This window comes from Anser brachyrhynchus, assembly GCF_964034855.1.
Source record: "Anser brachyrhynchus genome assembly, chromosome: 3".
Classification (NCBI taxonomy): Eukaryota; Metazoa; Chordata; class Aves; order Anseriformes; family Anatidae; genus Anser; species Anser brachyrhynchus.
Window position 1 is genome coordinate 46967027 of NC_137696.1, and position 21123 is coordinate 46988149.

The 21123-nt window shown below is 42.4% G+C and overlaps 2 protein-coding genes across 10 annotated transcripts in view; one reads left to right on the forward strand and one right to left on the reverse strand.

Annotated features, from left to right (window-relative positions):
- The window catches only part of PCNX2 (pecanex 2), a 162259-nt gene extending 153690 nt beyond the window's left edge, over positions 1–8569 (forward strand). For 6 of the 8 annotated variants that reach the window (XM_080587013.1, XM_080587010.1, XM_080587011.1 and 3 more), the window contains one exon: positions 1451–2891. In XM_080587013.1, coding sequence (XP_080443139.1) covers positions 1451–1624 — 174 coding nt within the window. In that variant the 3' untranslated portion in view covers positions 1625–2891. Of the gene's footprint in view, positions 1–1450; positions 2892–3802 lie in introns of those variants that run through there. The other 2 variants (XR_013949233.1, XM_080587009.1) reach the window with 2 other exon arrangements.
- On the reverse strand, positions 8206–20950 carry NTPCR (nucleoside-triphosphatase, cancer-related). 2 transcript variants are annotated; one of them, XM_080587019.1, is made up of 5 exons: positions 20762–20950; positions 18369–18531; positions 17330–17426; positions 14219–14428; positions 8206–9508 (listed from the first exon to the last, which is right to left on the reverse strand). In XM_080587019.1, the coding sequence occupies exons 1-5, from the start codon at positions 20793–20795 to the stop codon at positions 9413–9415; spliced, it is 600 nt and encodes a 199-aa protein (XP_080443145.1). In that variant the 5' UTR covers positions 20796–20950; the 3' UTR covers positions 8206–9412. The 2 variants fall into 2 exon arrangements, with proteins under 2 accessions (XP_080443145.1, XP_080443144.1); XM_080587018.1 differs by having other exon boundaries at positions 17330–17432; positions 20762–20946.
- Positions 20951–21123: the final 173 nt, after the last annotated feature.

A 21123-nucleotide genomic window follows, 5' to 3' on the forward strand; every position in this document is an offset into this window, starting at 1 on the left:
CATCCCAGTAGGCTTCCAGTTCTGTTTCCTTCTTCCCTGGAAAATTCAGTGCACATACTAGTGCTACTGTTTCATTGTCTACTGAAATGTATTTAACTTCGGTTGCCATCTATTGCTTTCCTCTATTTTAAAACCTTTATCTCTACGCTACAGAGCAGTAATAGGAGAAGATGGATTAGAGATAAAGGGTGGCTGCAACTAGAGGCTGACAACGTAATTAAGACTGACTTTCACGTCTGGCCTATCAAAATGGAAATCAAATTGGCAACAGGGGAAAATTGAGGATATGGAAAGTCCAAAACACTTTTTGGCTAGTATCATTCCAAACTGTGTATAACTTCCCTAATTTTCAAAGAATTCTCCGACTCCCAAGTGAAAAAAGCTCCTTAGCCTTTGTGTATTTTGCTCTCAACCCAAAAATGCCATTTATGGTACAGTTTATGAGGTTTTGCCATTAACTTCAACAGAATTCGACTGAACATTATTCATCTGGGTTCAATCCTGCTTTAGTACGCTTTAGTACTCTAATAAGCTTTAACAGTATGTACAGCTGAACATATCAGATGACAAGGTATAACGCCAACTTTCAACAGTTTACAGTCTAACTTGCAAGAATTCAGCCAGTCTGCAGTGGTGAGTTCCAGTAGTGGGATTCACCTTGTCTGACTTCCAGCCATGTAAAATTTAGGTCTGAAGTCTCAGTAGATCATTGGTGTGGCCCCTGTACTCAAAAGAGAGGACGATCCAGTTCATCCTTAGAGCTGTCAGGAGGAAAGCTTCCTTTGGAAGACCCATCAGTCCCTGCCAACCATTGGCAGCTTGGATGATACACTTAGACTATGTTGTTATATGTAGGTGAGGTGAGCTCTGGCCAAAACATAACTGCTCGGAGTCCAGGTGCTTCTTTGACTGAAAGCACTAAGGAGGAAGCATTTTACTTAAACCTTAATACAGCACAGTTCTGGAAAGCTTTCATAGTTCTGGAGATCCTACAGTGGGGTGACACGGTGCATAACATTTTCAGGTTCATAATTGCATTCCAGTTCTGCTGCAAAGGTTCCTTTGTAACTTGGATTTAAAATTTGATGTATAAAAGCAGACCCAGACTAACCTGATTTAACTTCTAAGAAGTTAGCCCTGCTTATAGCAGGGGTTTGGACTGGATGACCTCCAGAAGTCCTTTTCAATCCAAAGTATTTTACAGTTCTCTATACATGCACATTTGTGGTACTAAACCTCTAGCTCCTCTAATTTTCTTTCCAAATTTATGCATTACAAGTACCTGTTCATTCTTCAGAAGTCCCTTGTGAATTATGCATGTTAAGAATCCCATGCAGTCTCACAGAATGACATTCCTAAATCAATTTTTAACTTTTTCGCCTGTCACTTCAAAAACAGCTGAAGTGTTACTTAGAATAAGCTCCTCAACTCCTTCTTTCTTCCTCTCCAGCAGCTCACCGAGACCTGCGATGCGACGGAAGCTACAGAATCTAGACCGCGTCGAGAGCAAGGTCCGGCCCATGCCATATTCATGAGCCAGACCCTGGAATGCAGAAGGGCCAGCCAAGAAGACATGGCCCTGGAAGACACGGCTTCTCAGCAAAGCCTCTCTGAGGAGCAGTGAGGAGTATCGCTAGCACAAGGGCCACACGGTTCTCAGAATTAAAGACAGAGTTAGGTCAGGGAGCTGCAGGTGGGTTTAAGTTCTTTCAAATGTAAGAAGCAATCTCCAAATGTTTATTTTTCTAACTTCTAGGCAAGAATATACAGGGCACATGTTCTTCAGCTAAAGGCCTTGGCATGGGTGGGGTTGGAAGATGTCATAAAAAACACGGTGCCACTTCATCTCAGGTTCTTGTAAATGCTAGAACAACAAATACAACCTGTTTGACATTCCTTCCCCTGCAGAGGTGTTGACACGCTTGTGGTGGGAAAAAACAAGCATAACAGCTGGCATCGCGAGTGAATACAATGGGAAATACTAATACAATTCAGTGAAAAGCACACAAGAAATCTTTCCTGCCATAGCTAGACAGCTGATTGCATGCAAATTAATTGGCACTTGATTATAATGTATAGCAAAGGACAACTTTGAACAGAAGCAACGAATGCGTACAAGGACAGTACAATATGTACTGTAACAGTAGAGCTAAATCTGATTATTTTTTTCCCAACAGCAAATCTTATTTTCCTTCAACATGTTATGCAGGTGCTAATTATGAATAGCAACATAGCATCACACAGAGTGATACACTGCATGCAGCTATACTGAAACATTGTGTGAACAAACCTTGCTAAAAACATTAACAGAAGTCAAATGTGAGAAAAGAAACTAGCCAGTGCATGGAAAGCCTTCACAAAGCATATGGTGCACCTTATTTGCAAAGAAAGCAGCTTTGTGTTAACAGCTGCTCTTAGGTATAATCTCATGCTCCTGTTTGGTTTACAGCAGTGTTTCTCAAATTCCAGGCAACAGCCCCCTTGGGAGATGCAAAAGGGCCCAGGAGAGTTCTCCTCAAAGGCAGCAAAGTGCAAATTAGACTGTAATTATTGTCTGCATTTGTAGTGGGCAGAGAACAGCTAAATGCCTTTAATTGCTGGACACAACTCAGTGTCCATAAACACTTGTAGCCAGTAATTACAGAGCATTCTGGTTTCCCTCCCCCAGAGAAACTGAGCTGCTGCCAATTTAATAGTTGCATAAAGATGGATGAGGCAAAAAGAGAAGTCATGCTTTCACAAAGTTTGAGAAACACTGATTTACAGGAATCCATGACTATTTTGGAAGCCAAAAGGCTACAACAACTCCTTACTGTACTATAATGCATAAAGACACACGTGAGCGCATTTTGTTTTGTTGTTTTTTTTTTTTTTAATTAAAAAATTTGCAGCTATCGGTGTCTTGCTATTTCTCTTTACTGTAAGTACCATAGATTGTTTCTAATTCTCCTCACCACAATGTGCAGCCAGACTGCCTTGTCCCAATTAACAGGAAAGATTTAACAAGAGCTGCTGTAGCTAAGTCTTATTACCATTAGATGATGCACAGTTGCAATCTGAGCTTCCTACTGTGCCACACTTGAAATTATAAGTAGTAAAACTAAGTAACACCTAGTGAAAAGAAAACCATCCAAGTCTGCCTTGTGTGGCAGCAATTTTTGGGTTTTCTTACGTTGAATTATTTTCACTTGTTTTATGAAGTTGAGAAATACTTTGTTTTTCTTTCACTTCAGATCTTGACAAATTCATTATTTATAATGCTCAGCATAATCTAGGCAAAATTCTACTCACGTTTACAAGGGGAAAAGCAGACGATTAATGTAAAGTCCCTGAGATGCATGGTCAGCAGCGTGGCTTAGGCCCTGCTAGCATCACCTCCAGCATCCAGGTGTGATGTGGAAGAGGAACCTGAATTCAGCTGCTCTTTTCTGAGCAGTTCTGGCAGATGTTGCCATTCCTCCCGTGAGCGGAGTGCTTCACACTCTCCCTTATGTGGGACAGGTGGAGGTTACAGGCATAGGTGGGGGGGCTCCTGCTGACAGCCACCGGCCCTATTTCTGCCTCGGGAACTTTTGCACTGCAGTCTACCAAGATAAACCATCACCACTTTGTCTTTCTAAACCCTGCTATGTGTGGAGGCAGGACAAACAGCTGCAGAAAGCACTAAACTCCCTTGTTAAGTTAGCCTCACATAGGCTTATGATTTCCAAATCTGTAACTTAAATCTGAATTTACTTCCAGAAAAAATAACTAATTCCAATAGTCCCAACTAACCTAAATTATTCTGTGCATCCAACTCAAGCAAACTAAACCGGACCGGGAAACAGCTGCACAAATTCTTCCATTGCTGCACCTGCTTTAACACCAACAGTGACAACGCCTTCCACCAGCACCACTTCAAGAGACTCGCCCATCTCCCCGGCCTCTGTTACTGCGCCCTAAGAACTGCAGCTGCCCTACAGTTCCTGACCCAGCTCCAGCCACCAGTGAGGACAGGAAGGTGCCACGGAGCCCTGGCTCCTGCTGCATGGGGTGGCTGCCAGGAAAGGCCTGTCCTAACTCACACCTTGCTTGGTTCAGGCACAGCACACAAGCAGGAAAGAAGAGGATTTAAACACACGTTATTTACTTTTAGTATCCATCTCTACTATAAGTTTTCTTTTTAAGTTGTTACTGTAGAATGGTGGCTTGAAGAACAAAAGAGTTGACTATTACGAACAGTATCACATTTAAATAAAATCAGAAAAAAATGGCAGCACAAACTTTCCTCCACCATTTCTACATAGTTTTGGAGATAGAGAGTCAAATGTTATCAAGACTACTGCTATATGCAGTGTTTTTAGATGTGGTCCAATTCTACAGAATTACCAGATGTGATGGTTAGAAATAAAACCTGCAACCAGGTACAAGGTTGTATTGACCCTAAAAAACAGGAAGCAGACATGGACCCAGTTACTCTGTGTCAATACGTGATAGAAGATGCATTTAAGGCTCTGATGCATGCAAAGCTGACAAATAGGTAGCTGATCTTTACACTTCCTTTCAGTAAGAAAGATGCTCAGAATCTGCATAGCCCTAGAAGGCATCCAAGGCCATAGGAATTCCATTCTCAACACTAATCTCTACACAAAGGCTTTAGCCATACCTTGTTTTATTCCTGAAAGAGCTAAGCAGCTCAGCACTTACCTCACACAGGAGAGGCTTAGTGTTGCAAGGTGAAGGCATCGGTGATACCTCAGGAACTCCACTTGTCAGGCAGTTTGGGGTTCTGATGAGAAGCAGCGGCAACTTTCTCTGCTTTTTAGTCAGCTGCTTCACTGACCGGCTCTGGAGTGCCCAACACAATCGTAAAACTCAGCCCGGAGGTCGCTCAGGTTGAGCGGTTTGCTTACCCTACACGTTTGATCCTTTACTGCAGCTATGACAGCGGAAGGACACCACGGCCAACATGTCAGCACCTTTTATGAGCAGTTCCAGTTTGTGTCAGTTTTGAAGATCCCAGGTGCTAGGCCTGAATTTTCCCAGTGGCAGTGGCTGACACTTACCTGGCAGCGGTCCAAGAGAGAAGCCACCTGGATGCTCACTCGGTCAGCCCAAAACCTTTCTGGTTCTGAAACCTGAGAGTAGAAATGCTCCCAATGCTGGCAGTCTGAACTCACCCTTGGAGGAGATCACCCGAGCCACAAGAGCAGTCAGTACACGCAGTTCTTTCATGGAAAAGGCAGAAGGGATGAAGATATGGAGGCCCCCCCAGGTAACAGCAGCACTGCTGAAGAGAAACACTGGGCGTGACTTTCTGCACACTGCCTTGATGGGGCCCTCGCAACGGGAGAGCTGGGAGAACACCTACAGTACAGCATGCTACAGGCAGGAGGTTAATGAGCGTACGGTGACACAAGCACAAATACAGCACTTCAGCCCTCACATTAAATGGGGGATATTCGCTGCCTGCTCTCAGTTTGTTTTCCTGTACTTTCTTTTCACAGCAGATAGGCTCTAGTTCACATCACACAGTAAAAGACAGGTGATAAAACTCCTAAGGGTGAAACATGCCCAGACCTGGTCAAAAGATTTTGGTAACATTTTACCAAAACCAACTACAGGCTGCTCAACTGCTTGCACCCACCAGGTACGTTGGAAGTGTCTTACAAACTTCTTACATATGTATATCCATATACACACACACTGTGAACTGTCACTGAAAAGTCTCGCCTTGTTTCCACAGACAGAAAATCTTGACCTTCATTGCGTTTAAGAGAAACGTTAGGAAGAACACTTACCACAGTGATTCTTTTTTCTCTCACCAAGAGGCCAGGTACTCTCAATCTGTAACATTCTGGAACTATGAAGTTCTTAGGAGTCTCTGCAATGCTATTCAAAGCTTTTTTAAAGGGCTATTTACTAGAATAAAGCAAGAAACGTCACTTGCATTTGGCTCCAGCCCACCAAGTGACTGCACTTCTCTTGCTGGGAAATTTAAGTTAAGGATTAGCTGAATTCTATGCAGCTCATTTTAGAAGATTAGAATTACCAGTGAAATTCTCCAGCATGTAATAAGCATCTTCTCATCAATGCGTGTTTTTTTTTTTTTAAACTACCCAATTATTGCCATTTTTAGATTGCTCCCTGGATTGGGAGCTGGTATTTAATTACAGTGTTTCACTAGTGCTTGTACATCCTTAAATCTGCAAGACAGACATATTACTTATAATTAACTTTGCAGTAGGTCCAGTGTTAAAGATTCACCTCTCATTCAGCCTTCTCAGAGTTTTACAAGTCAAAAATGGTCTAATGCATGATAAATAATGCAGGCCCTGTTTATTCCATGCTGTGTGCAATTTTATGTTGGAATTACAAGCCTCCTTGCCAAAAACGTCCTTGATTCTCAGGCTCTGAGAGAATAATTGGTACCTCATATTCCCTCCTTTTTTGCACCAATTAAAACCTGCAGGTGCACTAATGTTGTCATCTGGAATCTTGCTGGTACATCAGAGGTTATTTTCACCAAATGTGTGCTATTAGTAAAATTAGCCCATCAGGGGAATTGGGAATGCTCTGTTTGTTGTTACAGTTCTCTCAAGGCTTTCCAAATATTTTACTAGTGCAAGACCAGACAATAAATTTTTTTTACCTCTAAAGTAAACACAAGGTGTCATAAAAACTAACTTCACTTGGAAATATTACTTTCTCCCTCGGTGCATATTTGAAACAGGCAAATCATTTCTTTAGGACTGTCTCAGATTCAAAGGCCAGAAATGACTGTTAAGATCATCTAGGATCTCCTGCTGAACATAGACCACAAAATGTCTCTTTATTTCTCTTAAAAGTGTGGCATAGCTCAGAGAGAAGATGAACTTCAAGAAGATCAAACAAAATACTCACCCGTCTTGAGATAGGTAGCAGAAAGCAAGAGCCCCTGATGTCAGCAGCAAAAATACCCTTCGATTTAAAGGGGCTGATGTTTCATTCACAGTTGAGGGAAGGAAAAATTTACCTCCAGTGTCGGTAAGTTGTTCCATTGACTAACTCCCCTCACTACAGAAAGTATTCCTTGTACCATGAGACCACGTACAAGGCACCATCAGTACACTGGTCAGAAGTTATGAGAACTGAAGATTTTTCCAGTCTAATTATGGAACCACAGTAGGCATCATGGCATTATTTGCAGGGCAATACACCTATTATGAGGAATTAGTATCACTTAACAATGACGAAGTGAACTGCCTCACGTGGAATTTGGAGAACTGAGCTCTGCCATCATTCCTAAAGAAACACCCCTTCCCACCCTCTGTGTGTCAAATACCTCCATTTTATTTAGCTTTAAAGGTCAGTCCTTCCTTAAGACTTGCTAGAATTTCGCTAATTATGTAAACATTGAAAGAAATATTTTCCAGCATATTTTACAGCTTAATTTCTCTGACTGAAGTAATGGGACATCCAGCCTTTAAGAGCAGAAAGAAGTATTGTCGAAAGTCCTGACAAAGTTTGCTTTGGTCTCAAATCTTTCACCTGTAACAAGGTGCCTCAACAGTGCTTTGCGTTTAACATTAACAAACAGACAAAAAAGCACCAAGCAACCACTGCAGGAGTTTCCAGGCTTCATGGTTTAGGTATCTGTTTCAGAAATATCTAGATTATGGCTTCTATGTAAGTCACCTTTCTGAATGAGGTTCTTGGTTCCTTCCCATAACTTCGTTTCAAAGATAGTGGTATATTAAAATAAAATCACAGTTGTCAGCGTCCTCTTGTTCAGCAAACTAAAGCAAGGCAATGAAAGAATTAAGAATTTCATGAGGTCAAAAATTCTGGGCAGTGTATTTTTTCTTAAATAAGGGTCTCTTCAGCTTTATGCTGTTTAATAAAATACCTGAGTAAAGCAGGAGCAAACTGTTCCCCAAGCCAAATAATGTTCCTCTCCAACCCACTCCACTTTACCTCCCAATTTCACTAGGAGAGGGAATTTCCCCTACAACTCTCAGCATATTCAAGAGTGATGTGTTCACACCCATTAGAAGCCATACTCTTAACACCATTACTCCTGTGCATGTAAAGTTGCAGATGCAAACTCCTCCTAAAAGTTTGTGCACAGCTGAAACAAAGCCCACGTGAGGGCATACGGATGACTGCCTAAATCCATGCATCTTACGCGCATCCAGCCACCTAGAAATGTTGGTGTCAGTTTGCATAGAAATAAGAAACAAAATCGATGTTTGAAAATGCCTTTAGTTTGCTCACTTTAACAGTTGTTGAACTAACCAGAAAAAAGTTAAGGAACAACTGAAGTCTTAACATCTTACAGCCAGAGATGACTATAAATTGTACAAGGAACAGGAGTGCACCTGGGAGGGAATTCTGTTTTCATAACATGCAAAACAGATTATGTGCAAGTACTTTTTCCTAACACATTTGCAAACCTCAGAGGAAAAAAGACATTGTCTAATACTCTCACACACTTCTTATATCGCAACTATTAAGTGTGTACAGAATTGAATAAGGAAAAACTCAAACAAGCAAAAAAAAAAGTATCAGTAAACATAATGGCTTGTAAAACCCATATATACAAATGCAGCATTAAGTCAATCCTGACCTCATAAACTCTGCATGAAAAACATATGTCAAGATTTGATTCAGCTCCAATGAACCTAAAGATTTTTTTAAAAGGGGTGTGAAGCAAGGTTGCCATCCGAAAATTTAAAATTAACCCAAAAGGCAGCCCTCTTAACTACTGTCTGGGCCACTTAAGAAAGGGTATAGTTGGTTATGTTTCCCCCTGAAGTGGAATTCTGTATGTATCATTTGGAATTCCAGGAATTTTCCTTGGAATTCTCTGTAACCCTTCTTACCACGCAGTTGGAGAGAATCCACTTATTCCTTCCACCTCGTGAATTTTCAGCACCCACAGTGAAACTTTGACACACCTCAACCAGGTCAAAGTTAGCAAAGGTATTTATTTATACACAAGCCAGGCAGAGCACACATACTTCTGGGGCAGGGTTGTGTTCTGTTACCCTGGGGCTAAGTTCTGGTTCCTCAACGCACATTACTGCATGGGATGTTATAGACCCCCAACGGCTCTCTGGCCAGAACAGTCCTCGCCACTCTGAAGGACTCAGATCTCTATCAGATTTGGCAGCTAACTGCTTTTACACGGTGTAACTAGGATTGGAGTCAGACCGCCCAAATTTCAAATACCCAGGTCGGATTTTCATATTAACTATGGATCTCTCAAAATTTTGAATGGATCAGCCTGTGACCTGGATGAACAAGAACCCTTCCATCTCGTTTTCATGGTTTAGAATATTACCAGCTTTACCTTGCTTACCCTGGAAGCTCCAGTAAAGCCTCCAGAAGCTTCAGCAGGAAGGGCAGATCAAATATCCACAAAGCGTTACATTTAGTAAAAATAAAGGCTTTAGTGTTTACAGACAAGAAAAGGTGTTCGTTTTCTGCAGGACTCCACATCTGCCAAGATGTCTTGCAAAATGTTGTTCCTGTTTTCCTTACTAACCTAGAGAAAGAGAAATTAAAACTGATGTAATTTGATGAATAACCTCTACATCACTGTTTACTCCAAAAAACAAAGCAGAAATTCAAATGCATTTCTTTCTTGGTGGAGGAATGTTGAGTGTCAAACACCTGCCTTCTTGTACTACTGAGAACACAATAAGCTAAAGCCACAAATCTGCACATGTAATTGAATATTCAGTGATCTTTTTGGTTTAATTACCCATGGTATTTTGCAGTATTATTCAGGACTTGAATAACTAACAAGAATTGCTCAAAGAAACTGTGTACTTTTGTCATTACTAGAAATCTTTTTTGATTACCAAGCATCATTTTTCTATTATAAAGCGGAGTTCTTGTGCCTTCACTGCTTGAAAAGATTATATTTCCAGGGATGACAGCCCAAGTCAAAAACATCTTGAAAAAAACATCATGAAAAAATTAAAACAGGCTTAACAGCACAACCGTGTACTTAGAAACCTTAGCACTGCAGGACAGAAACGTCTTGAAAGAGAAATAAGACTACCTGAAGAAGCTGGGGGGCTTTTGTGTTGCACTGAGGCATGCCCTTGGTTTAAGTCTGTGGCAGTGCTGGCCGTTAACAAGAGCCCATGTGGAAATCCACAGCCCCGTGGTTTTTCTGGGTCCACCAGTGTCGCAGCACCTGCAGACCGCTGTGAATTGCCAAGGAAACATTGCCGCTTGCTAGCCAGCTCAGCTCCCTGTTACAGCAGTGACAGAGCACAAAACAGTGGGGTTGGGGGCGCAGATTGCGCCTTCTTGAATGGCCCTGCCCAGATGCAGAGCCCGGTGACCCACATTATGTATGTGAGTGGCCACAGCATGACCAACCAAAACCTGCGGAGAGGGCTGGGGTGGCGAAGGGGTTAAACATTTGTGAAGTGTCAGCACGAGCTTCACTTAAAAAGCTTAAGGAATTTTCCTCGCTGTTCAGATCCCTGCAGAAAAGGCAGAAGGAAATCCCCCAGTGACAGATGAGTCCCCCCAAAATAAGTAAGGGCATTCATATCTTTTAACATTGAGAAGTGCTGCTAGAAGAGAAAGGAAAGACACCCCAGTATACATGGCATGAAGCTCTCTCCACCAGCAAGGTTTCATTGCATTCCCTGTAGCTGCATTTAATACCTGAGCACGTGGATCTGTGTTCCTTCCAGTACTACAGTCAGTACTGACCAGGAGAAAGTCTATTATTATTATTATCATCAACAACAAATTGGTGACAGTCCTACCCGAAGAATTTAACCCCAGGCACCTATTGCTGTTCAGTCACAGACATCCTAACCAAATGCTGGAAAACTGCCCTATAAACCTAGAGACAGTGGTCTCACCTATGACACCTGAATTCAAGAGAGCAGCTCAACATGGGACTGATGAAAAAGTGATGTTAAAAAGAAAAGAGGAAAGGACTGGGAAGATCTGCCTGGAAGTTGCTGTTTTTATTGAGTATTGTTCCAAGGCTATTATAAGATAAAAAGAAAGGCCCACAACAGCAAAGAGCAAGACAATAAAGAATGGAATTGCTCTTCAGTAAGGCTATTGAGACACCCTGAGGTAAACAAGGCACAGAACACAGACGAGCCAAACTCTAAATCTCACAGCAAGTGTCCTGACATCCTGACTTTCAAAGGACCTTCTGAACATTTAATAGCTCTTCCCACTGTCTCACAGCCAACAAAAACAATACTGCATTTTATCTGCCGTTCTTCCATACCTACATGCCAGAAGTCCAGTGAGAGCACCAGAGAGCGTGCCAAGTGCTGGGCAATTCTCACGAGTGTTTTGCAAAGGCTGCTCAATAGATACCAGCCTCCTCTTAAGATCTGGACACATTCTGTGCAGGCAGCTTTCCCAGACAGAACAAGTCTCCCAGTATCCGTGCTGAACGTACAAAGAGATAGGCAGTTTTTTAGGGAGTAAAAGCAACTGCAGATACTGCTTTTGACTAAGCATTTAGGTAATCTGGAAGAAACGATCACCTAAACTCCAAGCATGCAAAAGGACAGAAGCTTTCTTCCCCTAACAACTCAGGAACTGTCAAGGAAACAGTACTAGCAGAGAGCATCCAACTGGAACCTCACCTATCCATTTAACTCTTTTTTCTTTCTCAAAAGGCAGAGACAACCAAATTTCACTCGTGGGTTTCATGGAAGAAAAATTAATAGAAGGGAAAATGGGAGAAAATGAATCATGCCAGCTGCTAGGGATAAAGTGATCCTATTTATGACTCCACGTCTGCAAAACTACGCAGACCCAGGCAGTGCAAAAAGAGCCCCTGTACTTTCACTGGAAAGTTTAGTTCTCAGCAAAATGGAATTGGGCAACAATGGAAAAAAATGTGTTAAATATCAGATCCCCTATCATTAAGTGCTCTAGATAAAATAAATTAAACATTGGGGACCGAATCTCAACTGCTTTTAGGGCATCTGGACCCATTTACACCAACTGAATATGCTTTCAAGACAGAAGGGGCTGTAAAACCCAAAACAGCTGTGTCCAGGCACTTAGTGTCAAACATCAGAACCATCCTCGTGACAATAAAAGAAGGATCAGAAAACCCTGCTGAGTTACTGAATGCAGCTTAACTCCACACTAAGTGACAAAGCAGACAGAACTGGTTTGGAAGATAGCCACCTACTTCTGCACGCTTCCAGGCATCATAAAAGTTAGCAAGAAAAAACTAACCGTGGGCTCTTTGGGCACTCCGGGCTCTCCCCGTGCCACAGCCCTTCAATGAGGTAGCTGGTGATCCGGTGTTTACTTCAGCCAGTAACACATCCGACTCCCTGAGGGCAGGTTCTGCTCCTGCACACGTTTTAACTAGCTGGGAAAGAGCACATAGCATGTCACGGGAGCTAGACAGATGCTCTCCTGTACAGGACTTCAGCGTAGCAGGTCTCTTGTCATCGGGGAACTATTGCAACCTGCCACACATTTCACGCTCTCGCTTTTGGCTGAAGGATTCACCAGAGAAATCTGTACTTAAACAAAGAAACCTGCACATTCTAATCTCAGCATGATAAACAGGATGGCTCGTTTGTTTTTTTTTTTGTAAAGGGTTTTTTTTTTTTTTAGAAAACATTGCTCCATTGAAATGTACAGCAAGACTTTAGCTGGCTGTAGACATTTAAGAGAAAGATGCACTGGCCGACTGACACACCCAATAACCTGGGGCTGAGCAGCACGTGCCTCAGAACATCACCTGACATAAAGAGACAGTGGTGGAAGGCTCTGAAGCTTCCTTGAAAAGCCAAGCAGTGCTTTTTAGCACTTTCCTTCCTTCTCTGAGAAGAAGGAATGCTATTGCCTCACCGTGACTGCATCCTATGCAGCAACTGCTGCCTTCACCGAGGCATTTGCCACTGCCTCTCCCCCAGTTCTTCCACCAAAAGGCAAGTCACAGAGAATTCACGTTCATGTGCATCCCTGGTCACTAGTGCAGCAACCAACACGCATCGGCTGTAGGGCAGGAAACATGGGGTTTAGTGTCTGAAGGGAAAGGTAGGAGACGAACGTTTATGGGGGGAAAGGAACATTCTGTTGTTTTTGCTCCTGGGGCTGCTTCAGCACTTAAACAGGCTTTTAATTCAAAAACCAGAACGTAAAGATGATGAGGGGACCACCAACTAGAAGAAAGCCGAGGTACTTTTCTGAGCACTGCAGTTCTGTTAATGTCACTTTGAAGAGGAAAAAAGGAGATGGAGGTTTTTCTTTCTCTGCAGAAAGTAAGATCATTCAGGACAGAGTTGTTGTGATCCAAGTGAAGGAGGAAGGAGAAAACAAATCACAACCAAGCGCACACTGTCACTGTGACCTGCATCCAGTAAAGACCAGGCTGCAGCACCGTACTGCTCTACGGCATACTGCCCCTGCTAGTCAGTGGGGACATCAAAGTCCCACTTACTGTATCCCTAATTTATAGATCCACAGAGTTCAGTTTTGGATACACAGCTTTATTCTCTCCTAGGAACAGTAACACTGAGCAGAAAAAAAAATAAATCAAAGGAGTGGGGATGTGTTTAGCTTGGTTTCGCAAAGTATCCAGGGTGCTTACAAACGTTAGGGGAACCTCTCATGTATTCCTCTGAACAGGGTGATCTGTTGTGGTAAGTTTTTGAGAATTTCTCTGTAACTGATCAGAAACACACTTTGAGGCCCTAATATCCTGAAAATTATGTCTGTAGAATAACATAATTAATTCCAAAGTTATTTCACTGACTCCAGAGAAAGCACACTCCATTTACAAGTGTCTTTCTTCTAGAAATCGTTTCTGCAAACCCCACTGCTGCTTTTTTTTTTTTTCCTTGAATACGATTACTGGTAATATTTCTGCAAGCCAGTTTGAAAAAAAAAAAAATCTGACTGTACTTTAAAAGATTTAACTCTCAGGAATAATGAATACTTAGATGGCAATAATACTACAGCAAGAAAACCTTTAAAAACAACTACATCATTACTTCCACGGCCCCTCACAAGCAAAGCCAGCTGTGAGACTGCTACAGTAAGTGCCAACTGCGAGTTTTTTTTAATAAGGTGAACACCTGCCCATTAAGAACCAAATGGAAACTAAAAAACTTATTTCATACAAGCTACCCACAGCTATCAACTGGTAGTAACAATTAGTTTTTAAACAGAGCCAAATACAAACCAGCAACCCAGAACAGAAAGCTCTTTAAGAACATTTAACATTACTCACGTTGAACACTTTAACATCTTTCCTACTTCTTATTTCTTCAACAAGATCCAGTGGCTTTCCCTTCGGTACTGGAATCGTTCCAAGTACCACGGTTCCAGGGTCAGTCAGCGTTTCACGAACAGCTCGAATAAATGCCTGGCTGAAGAGCTCCATTTTACCAATCTCATCTATGACGCAGATCTTTTTCTCTGTATCACTGCCGTGGTTTACCTGTGGAAAAGTGCATCAGCAGGCTGTAAACAACACAGACCTTAGAACGAGCAACAGTTTCTGTGCTGATAGAAATTACCTCCGCAAGAAATCAATTAAGTTGTAATTCTGGGGGAAGTGGAAGACTCAAAGCCACTGTTGGTGACTGACAGACTTTAAATTTGTCATTTATATTTCTGCAAAGATTGTTGGAAGATGAGAATGCAGGTACAGTATAAATACCTAAACACCAACTACAATAGGAAATATTCATATCAGTTTTCCTTCAAAGCAGCATTCTCACAATGGCCCTGTAAGAGCTATGTGACAGTTCAGAACTGCACTTTGCCTACTAGCAACTCTCATTAAACCTGAGGGACTCCTTGTTTTTCAAAACATTGGCTTCTGCATTTAGAATAGATCAATATCCACACTACACAATTATTGAAAAAAGACTTTTATTAAAACTAGATTTGGAACCTTGTCTCCCTGCAGCTACAGGATGCCATTCGAAAAACAATTTTAAATTGAGAAGCTTGTTCCTTGCTATTTTAGCATAAGAAATGCTAAATCAGATTTTTGTACCCTTATCTTCAGTTTCCAAGTTGTAAGTAAGATTTCAGATTTCATAAAGATCATTCTTCCATTATCAAATCACACGGCAGCAGTTTTGCCTGTGCCAGCTGAGCCCCTAATGCTGCAAAGTCAGGCATGCAGAGAAGTGAACAGACAGACCCAGGCAGGTCTCAGGGACTTTACCTCTGGCTCCAGTATTTGTAGCATCATGGTAAAATTTCAAGAGGTCAAAACTGTTTGTCCAAAGCAGAACAAGAAGTCAGTAGCCAAACTGTAAACAGAATTGTGCTGACCTCTCCAGAAGCAACAATAACGTTCACCTTCACATTGTGCCTCCCTTTTCTGTCTGATCTATTGCTCTGGCATAGTCTCTTGCCACAAAATTGACTTGAACATCAGATTTGTGATTAGAACCTCACATCACAGCAAGCAATGCAGAGGCACATTGTGAGAGAAAGCCTCGAGAGTTGAAAAAAGAAATCCAACAACTAAAAGAAACACCAAATAAAACTAAAACAAATCACAAAGAGTGTAAGGAGGGCAAAAACCAGCATTTCTCTCAAAACAACTAACTGTTTTTAAAGCTATCCTGATAACCAACCAGGACATTTCCAGCTTTTTTTCTCTCTATTTACTTCCAGGGAAGTGGAAGAGCTGTGTAACATGCATCCTAAAACTTTTTCAAGCCAAGTCCCTGCTGAGTTGCTGTTTTATTCAAAAAGCTTTCACAGATCAGTCAGCTAAAAAGCCAACAGTAGTCACTAGGTCACCCCCAGAGAAACAGAACATTTTGCTTTGGATACAGTCCTCAGTCCTGCCTGGTAACATTTCCAGAACCAAAGAGCTCACCCACTGTAGGATCTATCCCAGTTCTCAATGGAGCGAGAAAGACCCAAACCGTAAGAGCTGAAGCTGTCTGCCAGCCTAACCAGGCGCTTTCCCACTCCCGCGGCTCTTTGATCAAACCAGACCATGCCTTGTTCATGTCCCTTTTCTTGTCTCAGGTCCATGATCTTGCCCACCTTCTCTCTCCTCTTCTCCCATTTTGTACCACATACATGCATGACCACGTTCCCACAAAACGGATTAACAGTGCTTTCAGTGAGAACAGGGTCATGCACTGTCCTACCCCTCTGGCCCCTTTTCTTCCTCTCTTCACTCTCTTGTTCTCACAGAAAGCTATAAAACAAACAGAAGAAAATGAACACTGCTAACCCTCCTAGCAAAATCATTCACGAACTTCAAATAAATTAAGACAGCAGTAAGAGGATTCAGAGTACAGCACTGACTTAATGAAGCCTTTTTTATTTAATTTAAACTATTCTTCTATTTACCAACACAGTAAATCAAGCTACAGTGAAATTAAATATTTTAGAAGTCCCATTTTATTCATATTCCCTTTCTCCCTTGCCCCCAACATCTTTGCTTCCCTCCTCTCAGTCTTTAGCTTTCCTTGACAAAAACAATCTGATCCTCAATCTCATTTTAGCCCCTTTGCACCCTTCTGTTTTATTACTTTTTATAATTATTATTATTTTTCTTTTTCGTTTTTTTTTTTTTCCCTAAGTTCATTAAGAAGTCCCTTCTTCCTTGGCCCCTTGAGATCTGGCAGTGTAGAAAAATCACAATACGATTTTTAGCAGTACTGTTCAGCAGCTGCTGCAGAGTTTATGATATGTTACTGCCAAAGTCAGGTCTGTTCTTGTTTAATTTTGGAGAGGGGAAAGGTCGGGATGACAGGAAGAAGGAAGAAGGGACACAAGTGTAATATTGCTTGCACTGTTGTAACAGGATAATAGGAGAAGGATAGGAAAAAGCCACAAAACACTCTGCGTGCAGCAGCCTGTATCAAATTATACATCGCTATAACATTTAAAACCTAACAGTAATTATGTAGCTGTAAACAAAAATAATCACTGGATTCAAGAAACAACGTTTCTACTGGAAGAAGAAAGGAATCATTGAGGGGAAAAAAAGAGATGTAAGAGGAGCAGCAGGAAAATCCTTTTTCTTGGACCTACCAACTCCTCCCAGTTGTGTGTGGAAAGCCACCTGCCCGTTTTGTTTACCTTCCAGCGTGCAATCTGGTGGCATGGGAAGAAACTTCCTATCTGCTGTCCCTCAGCCCAAGGACAGCCTGGTCACAGGACGACGTCACATCAAGGAGATGGAAAGTGATCTCTGCCCCTTCAGCTTCCTGATCCGATCCTGAAGTCAATCAGTACCAGTGAAACCCAAGAAAGAGGCCCTTTAGTACCATCAAAAACTAGGGCTGTAGAAGGGCCTTCTGATAACGCTCATTATCATCAAGCATCCGTTTATCAGCAGCTTTATCGTAATACTCACATTTCTCAGCACAGGTAGAACCAACTGCTCAAATGAAACAAGGTCTACAACATACTGTCCAACTCGATATTCACGTCTTGAAGTAGAAGAATCAGAACTGAATTTGAAAGACATAAAACAGATCCTTCTAAGTAGTAAGTTTAATGAGAATTGACTGCAGTTATTTCAAGTGCATTTATTAGAATAGTTACCCCAGTAAGTCAAACTCCCCTAAATTCTTCAAAGGAAGGAAACCCGGTAAGCTATGCATTAAGTCATGCTGCAGATAGCATACTTTCAGATAATAAACATACCATACGATACCTTCAGTACTATACAAGCTTAAATTTGAACACTGTATTGAAGGACAAAGGAATATAAAAGCTGGCAGGTATATCTGCGCTGAAACCAAAATAAACACCTGCAGTTCATGGAAGCATATGAGCTACCTTTGAATTAGGTAACGTGACATTACAGATAGCATCACTGCGGTAGCCCAAAGCTCAGCATGGGCTCCGAAACACTTAAACAGTCTTGGGAAAATATTTGGACAGTTTGCATGTGCTGCATCACATATGCAAACATCAGTCTTTTTCTTAAAATTTCATACATCACTCTTTTTCTTAAAATTCACACCTGGGATTTGTGGGCCAGTCGGTGGCTCGTTAAAAATGTTACATGCAATTTCCCTTTAATTTTCAGATTTTGTACCCATAAATTATCTTGCAGAAACAAATAATCTTCATTTCTGTCTACAACAAGCTATTCACTGTATCCCAAAGAGACTTGGACTCATGAGAAAAGGCTGAGCAGTGCTTCTTCTAATGGTGTAAAACAGGCAGTAAGAGAACACATCCTTCTCTAGCATATTTTCCATGTTTCACTATGTGATAGATAGGCAACAATGCAGGGATCAGCCAGGTCACGAGAACTGAACAAAGAACCTGACATGAAAGCCATACGTGCGATGGTAATCACCATCTGGAGGAGCATTTAACATACTGACACATGAGAGAAGCATAAAACAACAAGCTGCTTACAACAATTAGAAGTTCAGTACCTGACTCTAGATAAAGGACCTCGTTTTCCAGATAAAGTGACAACATCAAATCCTCTTCTTCTGCCACCTTCTTTAACTTCCTCTGTGTAAAATCCATCAACGGGAACGTCTGAGGATCTTAGTGCCTGAGTGACTTTCTGGATCAAAGTAGTCTTTCCAATCCCTAAAATCGTAGGGGAAACAAAAAGTACACAGGATTAATCTTCAGTGGTAAAAGCCTATTTTTTAAATAACTCAGCAATGACGTGATTTAGCACAAACACTGGTTATTTATTTATTTATTTTTAAGAACAATTTGCAGACTTAAAAAGTGGTAGGAAAAGCAAGAACAGAAGCACCTTTTAAAGTCCATGTTGTACCGACACCATAATGTTTTATTAGTCTTTAAGAAGCATGCCTACAGTGAAGTCACAACAGAATGGTAAAAAATATCCCAGGCTACCACTGAACTTGTTCGCTTAGTGTCTGGACAGGCCACAAATCTTGCCCCAAGATGAGCAAATACACAGGAAATTAGTCCATGCCGAGAGCCGTACTGTTACACAACTGATATCCAAGCTAGCTACAAGGCTGACTGATCTATCTCCTTTTCTTTATCACTGCTCTTCACTATCTTTTAAGATCAGAGATGAATTTATCCTCTTTTTAGATTAGGTCAAAACTGATTACTATTACCAGAAGCCTGACTTCCAAAAGATTAAGCATGCAGTACTTGTATTGTGTCCTAGCAATTGGAAGCACTCAGTAACCCCAAGATATCAGAGTGGCTGCGCAGTTGTCATTCTTTGAGATTCGCAAAACGTGACTGGATAAAGCTTTGAGCAACCTGGTCTCATAGCTGGCCCTGAACTTCCTTCCTGTGTGAATTATGCTGAGGTCCTATAATCAATTCTCCCAGATCTAAGAAAGATCTTTAAGACCCTTCCCATCTGATGCCTCCTAGCACAATTTAATGTACCTTCTATGCAAATATTGGCCACCTTCCAGGCACCCTCTGTTCTCACAAAGGAGCCATCTCCCTTCTTTGCCATTTTAGAAGAACATCCCTCAATAAAGCTGAGCATGAAAGAAGACAGTCACCTCTCAGAATTTATAGTTAGCACTTCATTTTTAATCATTCTTATCAAGAAAATCTGCTTTAGAAGATGGAAATTATCCTGCAGAGTAACTCTTTAAATTCCTGGAGACAAGGAATAAAGACGATTGTGATGTGTGTAAAGACACCAACAAAAGTCTTTTCAATAGGGAAACTCCTTCCCTAGGTTTTAAGTAGATTTAGGAACTACTTTCTTAACTGTCAGTCTCACAGACTGGCTTGGGTTGGAAGGGACCTTAAAGACCACCTGCTTCCAACCCCTGCCATGGGCAGGGGCACCTCCTACCAGAGCAGGTTGCCCGAAGCCCCATCCAGCCTGGCCTTGAGCACCTCCACGGATAGGGCACCCATAGCTTCTCTAGGCAGCCTGTGCTAGAGTCTCACCACCCTCTGAGTGAAGAATTTCTTCCTATTACCTAATCTAAATCTAGCCTCTTCTAATTTAAAGCCATTACCTCTTGTCCTATCTCTACACTCCCTGATACAGAGTCCCTCCCCGGCTTTCCTGTAGCCCGCTTTAGGCACTGGAAGGCCACTATAAGGTCTCCCCAGAGCCTTCTTGAGGCAAAAATATCACAGGCAAAATCTTCTGTGGCTGCAGGGGCATCTAGTCAATCACAACTTTAAAAATTGAGGCCAAAGGGACTCTTGGCATTTGAACAACAACAAAATAACAAGCATGGCACCATCAATATCTGCCATCTTTCAGAGGCCTTGTCTCTATATGGGAATTTATACTAATTCAGCTAAGTAGATTTGATGTCTCTGATTTGGTTACCTTCATTCAGCGAATTGCCAAAGCAAGCTAAAATGATTCAAACTAAGTTTAAGAAAGCTTAAAATTATACATTTATCTAATCAGAAGAGTACATTCAATTTCAATTAAATGAACAGAGGCAAGGCCAGGGTCGGCCCAACCTCCAGTGACTGCTTTTATTTATGTGGGTGGAGAGGAAGAATAAAGAGGGGAGTGTGTATTTCTACCTGAACCCAGCAGTAGCATTTGAAATTAATTACAGACAACACCAGGATCAGCAAAAGGCTCACAAGAAGGAGAATCAGGCCCACGGCTTTATTAAAGCAGTTGTAACAACAGGTCTGGTTATTTATTAACCTTACAGCTCCCATTACTTCCCTCCAGGATAACCAGACGGCACCAGACTGTGAGCCCACAGCTCCGAGGGCCTCCCGGGGCCGCCTCAGCCCCGACCGCCCCCCGCAGGCGCTCCCCGGCTCCCAGCGGCTCCCCCCCCGGCCTGCCCTCGCCCCGCGCTCCTCTGGTTGTCAGCGCCGTTACCTGGGGGTCCCGTGAGGAAAACGTGCCTGGCCATGGCGGCGGCCCCCGCACCGCCCCTCGCAGCGGCTCGGCCCGGAGAAACACCGCCCTCGCCCCGCCTCTGCCCCGCCGGCCCGCGCAGCCTCGGCGGCTCGAGCAGTACGGAGCGGGCCGGCCCGCGGGCGGCCTAACATGGCGGCGGGACGTGGCCGCCCGGGAAATGGCGGGGCCCGCGGTGATGCTGAGGCTTGGCGCTTCCCTGCGTTGGGGTTACCTCTGCCGTAGTGTTTCGTAGAAGGCATGTGTTATTTAAGGTTAGGGGAGAGGTGACATGGGAGAAAACTAATTTCCGACACGTTTTCTAGTCAGCCTGACCTACTTCT

What these genes read in the sequence shown, in the direction of transcription:
- NTPCR (XM_080587018.1), bottom strand. Translation starts at nt 20,795, where the DNA reads ATGGCCAGGCACGTTTTCCTCACGGGACCCCCAG. An exon ending in TTTCCTCACGGGACCCCCAG is followed by an intron (nt 18,532 to 20,761) that starts GTAACGGCGCTG and finishes CTACGATTTTAG; the next exon opens with GGATTGGAAAGACTACTTTG. An exon ending in AAGATGTTAAAGTGTTCAAC is followed by an intron (nt 9,509 to 14,218) that starts GTGAGTAATGTT and finishes CTCTTTCTCTAG; the next exon opens with GTTAGTAAGGAAAACAGGAA.